At 42.5% G+C, this 12,977-nt stretch overlaps 1 protein-coding gene across 2 annotated transcripts in view; it reads left to right on the top strand.

Moving 5' to 3' along the window:
- HOOK3 (hook microtubule tethering protein 3) overlaps positions 1 to 12,977 on the top strand; it is a 79,112-nt gene that overhangs the window by 50,730 nt on the left and 15,405 nt on the right. For both annotated transcript variants that reach the window (XM_053289424.1, XM_053289425.1), the window contains exons 14-16: positions 385 to 454; positions 708 to 848; positions 1,593 to 1,680. In XM_053289424.1, coding sequence (XP_053145399.1) covers positions 385 to 454; positions 708 to 848; positions 1,593 to 1,680 — 299 coding nt within the window. The remainder of the gene's footprint in view (positions 1 to 384; positions 455 to 707; positions 849 to 1,592; positions 1,681 to 12,977) is intronic.

The following is a 12,977-nucleotide window of genomic DNA, read 5'->3' as shown; positions in this document are numbered from 1 at the left end:
TGATGTAAAGACTAGTGCATTCAGCTAATTTCAGTGGCAGGATTGTGGATGCAGAATTTGGTATCTGTAGATCATTGGGAAGTATGACTTTACTTTGCACAAACAAGCTCTTGAAAATATATAATAGAAACCTATATGGGGATATTTCATACTATGAGGATAATTATTTCCAAAATTATATTCTGTTCAGTGTTGCTTCAAAACAATAAGGTAATGATCCAGCCAGAGTTAAGCACTTGTAAGTCATAATGATTTTAGTGGGAGGGCTAAGCATGTTCTTGAATTTATTCCACTGAAATGCTTAACTCGGGGTCAGTTATGCCCCACGTTACAGGCCTATACCGTTTAACTTTTTCCCTTTTACTCCCTCATTCCCAAAAACAGGATTATTGCCACTGGAAGGCCAGGAGTCTTCAGACAGTTTAGCAGCAGAAATTACTACCCCAGAAATCAAGTAAGTCTAAATATATAATCCTCTTTGTGCCAAGTTGGACTGCAGGATGTATGGATATGCAATTAACCTTGAATGTCACTTTTTATTAACGCTAAGATTAGTAGTTGTGGAATCATCTCAGTTGATAACTTTTTGTGTTTGCTTCTAAGCTTGAGAAAGTTGTTTGAAAACATTTATTCATGCTTTCTGTGGTGAAATTACAGATTTGCTCCTTTTGAGTCCTCTGCTTTCTAATGGCTCTCATTTTTTCAAGGGAAAAACTTATTCGCCTTCTGCATGAAAACAAGATGTTAAAGCTTAACCAAGAAGGGTCTGACAATGAAAAGATTGCCTTATTGCAGAGCCTCTTGGATGATGCCAATCTCCGGAAGAATGAACTGGAGACAGAGAACAGGTAGGAAAGGCCTGGTTTTCTTCTAAATATAGCATTTTTAGGGCCTCATTCAACTTGCAGCCAGCTGTACTTGCCCTCTAATTTTGGCTTTACTTGGTAACAAAAGAGACTTGCAGTTGATCTCTAATGCATCTTGCACTGGTGGAGTAGGGATTGTTTCTTATGAAAAAGCACCTGTAGCATTTCCATCACTTTTTCTGCTGCAAGTGCCATGCTGTTTCAAAAGCAGAAGACGTTTGAAGCAAAAAAGAGAGGATACACACCATCAAAACTTTGAAAGAGGCCACTGCATCAAGTAAACATGCTTTGGTCATCATTCGTATTTATTTATGTTTACTATATTTATATTCTGCTCTTCCTCTGAGCTCAGAGCAGTGTACATAGTTATGCTTATTCTCATAACAATTCCATGAGGTAGATTAGGCTAAAAAATAAGGTACCGGTCCAGAATTACCCAGTGAGTTCTATGGCCAGACAGAGATTTGAACTTGGGTCTCCCTGGTCCTATCCTAATACTCACTCAGTCACTAGCATGACTGGCCAACGAACCCTGGTATGTGCATATCACATGCTTGGAAAATAAATGGGACTGTATGCCACTTGCGCAAATGCTGCCTAATTAAGGTACACAATAAATCACTGGTGTTAAGTGAGCAGGCTATGAAACGTGTAAGAGTAAATTTTGGGGAGTGTAAAAGAGACTCCTCAAAATCTTCTGAAAATAATTTTGCTTCTTATTTCTAGACTTGTAAATCAGAGACTTCTTGAAGTACAGTCCCAAGTTGAAGAATTGCAGAAATCTTTACAAGAACAAGGTTCAAAGGCTGAAGATGTAAGTGGAAATGCCCAAGAATGCATGCTGCCTCTTTACAAATGTGCTAAACTTTCTGATGCCAGTGATTCTAACTCCAGCTATATTATATTGTCTCTGAAGCCTCACCACCTTGAAATTTTAAAAATGATATTATGTGATTCCCTGGTTCCAACTATTTTTTAACAGTGAGCCAATTTGAATGGGAATGGAGTTTTAGGGTTTCCTCTTCTAGAAAAACAGCCTTTTGGCAAACCCATTCATCATGTTCCTGCCACCCCAACATACCCTGTCTTAACCAAAAGCATGGTTAAAATATCAGTAATGAGGCAGAAATGTGTGCCATCAAGAATAGCTGTTCTTGCTCTTGCACCTTGGTCCCATCTTGTTCTTTGTCTCGTCCTGGAAAGAAGTGAGGGAAGGGGACAGACTAAGTTGGAGAGAAGAGTCTTCCTCTCCCTGTAAAAGTTCCCATCTACATTATCCACATACCCAGACCTCTTTCAGGGAAGTGCATTAAGAAGGAATAGACTGGATTGGTCTAAGGGAAGGTGTGCTCTAGTCTCCCTTCTACCAGACCAGAGTATAATTCCTGGATCATGGCCATGCACCAAATTTTCCACCCCAACCACCAGTCAGAGGGTTGGCACTGTCTCTTCCACCTGAATGGTGGAAGGCAGGTAGAGGATTTTGTCCTCCTTCCCCCTCTCCATCCTTAGAAAGATAGTTGGCATTGTAAGAACCATTGGAGCCAAAAAGTATTAAACAAAATATCTCCCTTTTAAAACTTAGAAATAATGTTTTGAGATGTATATGCTGAACAACCAACTGTTAGGAATGTGCATGGAACCGGTTCAGAGGCCCTTTATGGGTTCGAACGCCTGGCAGTTCTGCTGGTTTGAAGGCAGGGGGGGCATACCTTTTAAGGGTGAGGGAGGGTGCCCTTACCCCTCCTGCCACCCCGGTGTCCTCGGCTGGAAGTGTAAGGAAGTACCCGGCTCGCATGCACATGGTGCACTCTCATGCATGTTGGGTGCAAGCGAGTGCAATGTACACACGCACACACTCCGGGTATTTCCTTTTACGTCCGGCCGAGGAGTACACGGGGGCGGCAGGGAGGTACGCTGCCGCCCTGACGGAGACTTCCTAAATGTAGTGGTGACGGGGGAAACCCAGCGGGAGCGGTAAGGGCACTCTCCCCCACCTTTAAAGGTACGTCCCACCCTTTGAACCACCCCCACCGGTTCCGTGCACATCCCTACCAACTATCATTGATTGCAGTATTCACGGGCTACCATTTATTAATAACTGGTAAAATATATTGCTTTCTATTGATTTGTGTTATTGTTAGATGATGTGTCCAGCAATCCATTTAAATACCTTGAATAGTCTTATCAAAAACTCCTGGTCCATACAGGAAAACATGAAACTATCGTGGCATTGGCTTTACAATGACAGCAGCTTGAGATTTTAGGCTGATTCTGTGTGCTTGCTTTTAAAAAGGTTGTCTTGGTGTGGGTGTGTGTGAATGTTTGTTCATACATTTGAAATGTATTTGATAGCTTTTCAGAGCTCCCTAGAGGATGAGACAGTGGAAGAAACCCTAGGGAGCACAGAAAGAGAAGAACATGTGCACACTTTGAGAGAATGCTTAGCTTTAAATGTGTTTTCTTCAGAAAGATACTAAATCATTTCTTCTGTTGGCTGCTGTCTTGCTTCGTACTAATCTGTCACCTCTGTCTCTTGGCATGGGTTTCTGCTCAAGGCTATTGTGAGTATGGCTTCCTATTTTCTTCAACCTGCACCAACCGACTTAGTTGATACCCATTTGTGGCTCTGATTTTTAAGAGAAATTTCAATGGATAAAGTTTAGTTTTTATCCATGTTATACGTGCACACCATGTGTGGTTCACCTGTGGCTTACCAAAAGCTTGGACATGTGTGTACCAAATGTTTCTATATGTGGTGGTGATTTGGCAGTGCTTCAAGCAAGCTTGTTGCATGCTTCTTCAGGCCCAGATAAAAAGTAACTTCCAAGGCTGCAAACAAACAGAATTTAAATTATAGGTTTTGATCAGTGGTTGATGATCTTTACACTTTCATAAAATCCTTTGATAGCATCCCACATTATGGTGGTTTGCTTTTTTTTTTTTAACTTATTGGGGTGTTCTCATGAGTAGTTTCCGTGGCTTAAAAAATGACATGGTTTTTAAGCCCATGTCTGTTTGCATGTGAGAATAGCTGACTATGTTATAAAATTCCTAAATAACACACAGTTGTGTAAGTAGTCCTACAAAAGCCATGTATGGTAAAATCACACATGCAGGGCCTGTGTAATGGGAGGTGTTGATTTCACATGCAGCTTTCATATAGGGATCTTGTACAGTTGAAGTATACATTCAAGCCTTAGGCACCAGTGCTGCAAGAATTTGAGTAGCAGCAAACATACATAGGTGTAACTTAAGAAAACAAAAAAATGTAAATACTGGGTCAAATTACTATTCTTAGATTTAAACTCTGATTCTGTTCCCTTGTGCATAGACTTATATTCTAGGAGGCTTATGTGAATTGAGCTATATTGTCTCTAATGGGAAGATTACGTGTCCAGATCTTCTTTGCGGCCCTCTGTGCATCTACATTAATGGGAATGTGCCTGCAAGACCAGCATCCAGGACACTTCCATAATTTCTCAAGATGCTTCTACATTGCCCCTCATTCTGCACATGACCATTAAGGAGGGGTCCCTTCAACCTTTGCAACCTCTGCTAAGAAAACCATTAAGGAGGGGTCCATTCAATCCTTTGCAACCTCTGCTAAGGAAACATTGATTCACTCCTTTTCTCTCTCTTGACTTTGAAGTTCCTGGAAAGTAGTAAAAAGACTGGTGGATTTTACCGTATTAAGTTGCGTTATTATTACTGTTCTTTTGCACTGAGTGCAATGAACTCTCATTTTTAATTGATTTGAAAAATACCCTTAAATATTGTACCAGAAAGCTGCTGTGCACAGATGGTCATGGTCTAGTTTTCTTTTGTCTCTGGAGGCAGCTTCCTTGGCAGATACAACATCGGGAGAGGGTTGAAGGACCTCAAACACTCTCCTCAAGCAGAGTACATTTCTGTTGCATTTGTTTTCATTTTTCAAAACAAACTAGACAAAATAGAGAATTTGAAGTTGAGCGTTTCACTGTATGAAACTGCACTGAAACCTCCAATATCTACAAAACAATTTTCAGCATAGAGTCTTTCCCTGGCTGTGCCGTTGAAGATACTGAACAAATCTCCCTCTGATAAATCACTGTCAGAAGTCAAAGTCCAAACAGAAGTTCTCAACCTTGAGGCGGTATGAGGGTGGTGATTTAACAGTGCATCAGTTCTTGAAGAAGAGACCCTGAGAAAAATCAGGGAAGAAAAAGAAACACTGGGTAGAGTAGATGGCTTCAGCTAAGGAGCTCATTGCCATCCATGTTACCTGTACTGCATTAGGATGTTGTTGATTAGGAAGGCTGTGTGTGTGTCAATCCATCTGTCTATATCACATGCACACACACCACAGCTGATAGAGGCAGCTTCCTTGGCAGATCCAACATCAGGAGAGAGTTGAAGAATCTCAAACACTAATGTTCCATGCTACCCTTCTGTGTCCACCATCCCCTATCTATCTATCTATCTATTTATTAAAAAAAATTATACCGCCCTTCCAAAAGGCTCAGGGCAGTTTACATTAAAACACCATTAAAATCAATTAACAATTAAAACAGAAATTATAAAACTGCATAAAATAATTAACAATTAAAACATCATAAAACACCAATTAAATTGCCAAAACAATTTAAAAACAAGTTTTAAAAAGCTGAGAAAGCTTGGTTGAAGAGATGTGTTTTCAGAAGTTTCTTAAAAATTGCCAGAGATGGGGAGGCTCGTATCTTACTAGGGAGCTCATTCCACAATCCTAGGGTGGCGGCTGAGAAGGCCCGTCTCTGTGTAGCCACCAAACGAGTTGGAGGCAGCTGGAGACAGACCTCCTCAAGTGACCTCAATGGGTGGTGGGACATATAGCAAAGAAGACGTTCTCTTAGATACCCAGGGCCTAAGCCATTTAGGGCTTTGTAAGTTATAACTAGCACTTTGTATTTTGCCCAGAAACCTACTGGCAGCCAGTGTAGTTCCATCAACAGAGGAGTAACATGGTTTCTCCGAGATGACCCGGAGACCAACCTGGCTGCCGCATTCTGAACCAACTGAAGTTTCCGGACTACGTACAAAGGCAGCCCTACATGGAGCGCGTTACAGAAGTCAAGTCTGGAGGTTGCCAACAAATGTACCACTGTTTTGAGGTCATTGGTATCGAGAAACGGGCGCAGCTGGTGTATCAGCCAAAGCTGATAGAAAGCACCCCTGGCCACTGCCTCAACCTGAGAAACCAGGGAGAGGTGTGAATCCAGAAGTACTCCCAGACTGCGGACCTGTTCCTTTTGGGGAAGTGTGACCCCATCTAGAACAGGGAGATAAAGATCGTCTCTATAATTCTGACCCTGCACAATAAGTACCTCCGTTTTATCTGGATTCAGCTTCAGTTTATTCTCCCTCATCCAACCCATTACTGCTTCCAGGCAGGCATTTAGGGAGGATATGCCAACTCCTGAAGAGGTTGACATGGAGAAGTAGATCTGGGTGTCATCAGCGTACTGGTAACATCCAGCTCCAAATCCCCTGATAATTTCTCCCAGCGGTTTCATGTAGATGTTAAAAAGCATTGGAGAAAGTATGGAGCCTTGAGGGACACCATACTTAAGCTCAGATTTTGAAGAGCAACAATCTCCAATCGACACCATCTGGAATCTGTCAGAGAGTTAGGAGCGGAACCACTGTAAAACAGTGCCTCCCACCCCCAGTGCTCTCAGATGTTCCAGAAGGATACTATGGTCGATAGTATCAAAAGCCGCCGAGAGATCCAAAAGGACCAACAGAGTCACACTTCCTCTGTCAATTCCCAATTGGAGATCATCCATCAGGCCGACCAAGGCAGTCTCCACCCCATAGCCTGCCCAAAAATGGGTCTAGATAATCAGTTTCCTCCAAGATCTCCTGGAGCTGAGAGGCCACCACCCTCTCAATTACCTTGCTCAACCATGGGAGATTGGAAACAGGCCTATAATCGCTCAACTCTGAGGGATCTAATGTGGGCTTCTTTAGAAGAGGTCTAATAATTGCCTCCTTAAGACAAGGAGGCATCCTGCCCTCCCTCAGAGAAGCATTTATGATTTCCACCAGGCCGCCTACAACAGCCTCCCTGCTAGATTGAACAAGCCATGTTGGACAAGGGTCAAGAGAACAAGTGGTAGGCCTCACCGATCCAAGCAGCTTGTCCACATCCTCAGGAGTCACAAACTGAAATCGATCCAGTCGAATCACATAAGAGGAACAGTTGGACACCTCCAGACATCAAATTAATTGTGGAGACTCCATCTAAGTTGGCCCGAATCCGAGAGATTTTATCTGCGAAAAATTCTTTAAACACATTGCAGCAGGTAACTGATGATTCCAAATTCTGGTTCAAGGGATGGGGGGCAGATACTAGTCCCCTCACAACCCTGAAGAACTCCGCCGGACGTGAACTCGCAGAGGCAATACGGGCAGAAAACCGCTTCTTTGCCGCATGTGTTGCCTGAGCATATATCTTTAGATGTGCTCTATTTCATAATCTGTCTGATTCGAGTCGAGTCTTTCTCCACTTGCGCTCCAGTCGCCTGCCTTGCCTCTTCAGCCCCCGTAGGTCTTCTGTATACCACGGGGCCAATTTTGAAGCAGGTTGGAGGGGAAGCTTAGGAGCAATCGTGTCTACTGCCCTGGTGAGCAAGTTGTTCCAATTCTCAACCAGGGCATCAACAGGATCACCAGCAGAGCCAACATTGAATCTATCCAACGCTTCTTGGAATCCTACCGGATTCAATAACCTCTTTGGGCGGACCATTCTAATAGGCCCCTCGCCCCTGCAGAGGTGGGAGGTGGTTGTAAGTCCAACCTTAACCAGATGGTGATCTGTCCATGTCAATGGGGATATCACAGGAGTCCCCACCCACAGAACACCACCCTGATCAGAATAAAAGACCAAATCAAATGTATGACCTGCAATATGCGTCGATCCAGAGACTGCTTGGGATAGGCCCATAGTTGTCATGGCCGCTATGAACTCCTGAGCTGCCCCGGACAAATTGGTCCCAAAACGAACAATGAAGTCCCCCAGTACTAGAAGTCTGTGAGACTCCAGCGCGAGCTCCACGACCAAGTCCGCAAGCTCAGTAAGGGATTCCGTTGGGCAGCGGGGTGATCGGTACACCAACAGAAGTCCCAATCTATCCCTGGTCCCCAAACTTAAATACACACATTCAGTATGGTCTGATACCCTAACAGGGACCGTGGTAAGGGAGATGTTATCCTTATAGACCACAGCCACTCCACCTCCCCACCCACGTCCCCATACCTGCTCCTCTACAGAATACGCTGGAGGAAGACGCTGGTGTTACACACCACACTAAGATTGGGAGATGCCTTCACACTTGGTACAGAGACCATAACTATACATACTCTCTGTAGGAGATTACAACCTTTGTATCAGAGCAGCTCACATGAGGGGGGTGGGGGGGAAATGCGGAACAATCCCTGGCAAGCTGCCTGACTGAGCGTCTCATAAAACTAATCTATATTTCCAGTAGAATTAAAATGCTGCCACCACCACCCCTCTTAGTGACAGAGCTTGAACCTCCCTGGGCTTGGGGTGGAATCCCAGGGAATTTATTTTTTCTTTATTTTGCTATTGGATAAGTACAAAAACTTTCCTTTCCGTAGGCCTACAAAGAATGAAAAAACGGATAGCTGCTGAGCACTTCGCACCACATAAATTCTCTTTTTGCCCTCCCTTTTTTCTTGAGTTAAAAACCAACTCTGAGAGGCTTCTAACCCGCCCCCCCCCCAAAAAGTTTTATTTGATTACTACAGACTGCTTCTGTTTTAGGCTTTAAATACACTCAAAAATACTTCATAGGTTACAAAAATAGGTTTGTCTTAGGCTTCGGCTTCAGTTTGCATTTATTTATTATTTATTTATTTATTTATTAGATTTACATACCGCCCTTCCAAAATGGCTCAGGGCGGTTCACAACATGATAAAAACTATTAAAACAAATTAACAAGTAAAATCAAACTATTAAAACACAATAAAACCAATAAAACAGCTAAAAGCCCTGAAAATTTACGCACGCTTAAATGTTTACAGAGTATTTTGCAATGCTTTAGGTGGGTTGAGCATAGGCTAGTGTATCTTATTTTAATTACATTGCAGGTAAACAATAATAGAACAGTATCAGGAATATGCAAAGCACACCCACAAAGAAATATAAGAATCTAATGCAGCATCTAACAAACTGTTCCCTTTGCAGAATTCCCTTTTCCTTGAAAACTCACCCAACACCTGATGACTCATGCTTCCTTCAGTCCTGTCTTTCAAGGATCTGCATTTATTCCATGAGCGAAACCTCAATGCTGGCTTTGACCATGAGGGAGCAGAAACTCCATTCCCCTCCCTAAGCCTTTCCGCATGTGCTTCTCCAGCACAAACTGCCCTTCTTGTTCCTAGAATTCCCAGCAACTGTTTTCTAGGTCCCACCCACCTGGTTAGCTGCCCTGGAGTTCACCAGCCTGTGAGTCGAGACAAGGGTTCACTCCCTGTTAAGTCTTTAGAGGGAGGAGAGGCTGATCACTACACTCCCTGACAGCAGAGTGGTCAGGGAATGGTTTCATAACTATTTTTGTGGATATCTAAGACAAAGATGTAAGCTAGTGACTCCAGAGTTGTTCCTCTTTAGAGATCAGTCCCTCATTATCCCTTGGCTTCTGAGAGTCAGTGCTATAGACCTCCACCTGCCAGTGATAACCCTGATGTCAAGATAGCTGAGGAACCCTTAGGTATTGATACTGTCATCCTCATATTGACAGACCTATCTTCACATCCCTTTTCCTTTACACAATTTTGCCTTCCATGAGACCTTCACTACCAAGGTTCATACTGATGGGGGCAAGCCTCATTCAGTTCACATTTTGGATGCAGACCATTTACTTACTTATTTGATTTGATTTCTATAACGCCCTTCCAAAAATGGCTCAGGGCAGTTTACACAGAGAAATAATAAATAAATAAGATGGCTCCCTGTCCCCAAAGGGTTCACAATCTAAAAAGAAACATAAGACAATCACTGGGGGTACTGTGCTGGGGGTGGATAGGGCCAATGATTCTCCCCCTGCTAAATAAAGAGAATCACCATGTTAAAAGGTGCCTCTTCGCCAAGTTAGCAGGGGTAGTTCTAATTTGGGGTAACTTGGATTCTGAAATCAAACTTACTCATTACCAATAAATCATTTTAGAAAAATCCTTCTGACTCTCTTCTCCAGGTGACATGGTCCCTCTCAAAGAGATCAAACTCTCCTTTGGAGGAGTTAAAAATGTATTTTTTCTGTGAATGGCAGAAACTGGATTTACCACTGAAGGAAGTGGCTCCACCAAAGGACAGTCTTGTCCTTAATTTCATCTTTAGTTAATCATCCATCCTGACAGCCTTACCAGTGCTTCTGGTATTAGTAAATGTGCTCAGGCAGGCATGGGACAAACTGGCATCTGTCCTCCAACTTCGAAGAAGCAGATTCCATGTATAAAGTGCAAGCAGATAATTATGCATTTGGGTTTAAATGTTGCTCTCCAAATTCTATTGTGGTAAAACATGCCAGCAACAAGAGGCATTAAAGAAGGCACTTAGCAGAAAATTGGACATCATGGGATTGAAAAATTTACACCACCTTCTCCTTAGCAATTAGAATAGCCAATTATATGGCATAATAATGGTGTGTTGCCATCACTATTTATAGGAACATCTTTCTCCCCTTGGTTCCCTTTCTGAGGAAGATGATAAAATCAGTAACTTATACACACTCTCTTCATGACCAGAGAATAAATAATTATTACCAAGCATTTAGTAGACTGTCAATCTAGGAGGGTGTCAGAAGTGGTGACATCAATACCATGTTTGGCTTCTATCTTCCTCGTTAGTGCCACACCAGTTACCTAGAATTTATGGTAATATTTGTGGCCCTGAAGTCTTCCTGCTGATGCTGAAATGAGTAGTTCCAGTTGTGATGGACAACACCACAACAGTGTACCACCTCAACAAGCAGGGGTGTACAATAGTCAGATTTTTCTGTGCCCTGATTGTCATATGGCAGTAGTACCTACTAACTTGTCCTATCATAGCCTGTTTGCTACTCTTAGTTATACATGACCTCCCTAAAGAGTTTGGGTCTGTCAGATTCCTTCCTTAAGGTTCATCTGCATGCAGTCTTGTTTTTCATCCACCTATTGATGGGAGAACAGTTTACTTGCACACCTTTTCAAAACATTTTATGGAAGTAAAAGCTGGACTTCGAAGAAGCAAGATAGAAAGAGTATTGATGCTTTTGAACTTTGGTGCTGGAGGAGACTTCTGAGGATACCGTGGACAGCCAGGAAAACAAACATATGGATCCTAGAAGAACAAATCAATCCAGAATTTTCACTTGAAGCACACATGACCAGGCTCAAATTAACATGCTTCAGACACATTATGTGAAAAACCAGCTCCCTTGAGAAGTCCATAATGCTGGGGAAAGTTGAAGGAAAGAGGACAACCAGCAGCAAGATGGATGGACTCTATTATGACAGCAATGAATGCACCACTGAGAGACCTTAAAGGCCAAGTTGAAGACAGATCATCCTGGAGAGAGTCTATCTATGTGGTTGCTAAGAGTCGGCACTGACTTGATGGCACTTAATCAAATACATATCTATTCTCCGGTCAGAGACCTGGTCCCACCGTGGCGTCTCTCATGCGTGTTATTTTAAACTCATATCTAAACCCTCAGAGCCTTTAGCTACAATGTTTAAATTACTGTCCTTCAAAACTGTTTTCCTCATAGCTTTAACTTCAGCAAGGAGGGCTAGCAAACTCTTGGCACTAATATTAGATCCTCCCTATCAGGGACTTCACCAGGGTAAAGTTGTATTCAAGCTAGACATTACCATCCATCTTTTTGTATTAACCAGGACATCATCCTGCCTGCCACCTTTCCCAATCCATCTTCTGATTTTGGAGAAATCGTTTCATACTCTGAATGCAAGAAGATGCACAGCATTCTACATCAACATAACACAATCGATAAGAAAAGACAAAAACTTGTTTACATACCAAGCAGTGTTCCCTCTAACAGGGATTCCCAGATGTTGTTGACTACAACTCCCATAATCCCCAGCTGCGATGGCTTTTGCGTGGGGACTCTGGGAGTTGGAGTCAACAATATCTGGGAATCCCTGTTAGAGGGAACATTGATACCAAGGGCAGAGAAAAGGCCACTGACTCTTCCCAAAGACTCTCTCATTGGATTGTTAATGCAGTTAACATGTCATGCAAACATGCTAAGCAATACCAGCCATGACATGTAAAAGCATCTTTGTCTGAGAGAGAGAGAGCGCTCGTTCACATCCGCTTTCATTGAGCACTGTGACTGGGTATCAGATCAAGGACATGTGCTGTATTCAGAACTGTCCTACAGCAGATAGTACCATGACTTCAGCTGCAGTCGCCTCTAGATATGTCAGCTCACTTATCTTGCAATAGTGTAGATATAGATATAAGTTTATTCGGTCATTGACCAGCAAACATTTACAATAAACCAGTGCATATTTTACAAATAATATAACAAAACCTGGCCATACAGAGATAATATCAGTGTCCACATTAGTTAAAAGATAATTTTTAAAAAATTCATCAGACCGGCCAGGCAAATTATCTAACATAGGAGATATAAGTCTTAAACGGCAATAGTGTAGATGCACAGAGGACCACAAAGAAGATAAACATGTTGCTTACGTGCAACTGATTGTCTTTGAATGGTCCTATGTGCACACACACAACCCATCCCTGGCCCCTCTACAGGTGGAAGAGAAAGGGAGAAGGTACATTGTTAAAGTTACTTAGCTTGTTGAATTTAGGTTTTCTTGTGGACATCTATCAGCAACATCCAGTCAGGAGATAAAGGGAAATGTTCCAACCACTCTTCCTTAATGGTTACACCCAGTGTGTACGGCAACATTGAAGCACCTTGAGAAGCTTTGGAAGTTTCCTGAGTGCGTTCCTAATAGTGTGCATAAACATAGGAACACTTGCAGATCATCATAGATAAGCAGCCTATTTCTATTGTGGCATTTTGTTTGTTTATGGAAGTAGCTGTTGCAAC

This window comes from Hemicordylus capensis, chromosome 2, assembly GCF_027244095.1.
Source record: "Hemicordylus capensis ecotype Gifberg chromosome 2, rHemCap1.1.pri, whole genome shotgun sequence".
In the NCBI taxonomy this organism is placed as follows: Eukaryota; Metazoa; Chordata; class Lepidosauria; order Squamata; family Cordylidae; genus Hemicordylus; species Hemicordylus capensis.
The sequence above is the reverse complement of the archived record's forward strand: the minus strand, read 5'-3'. Positions and strand labels throughout refer to the sequence as shown.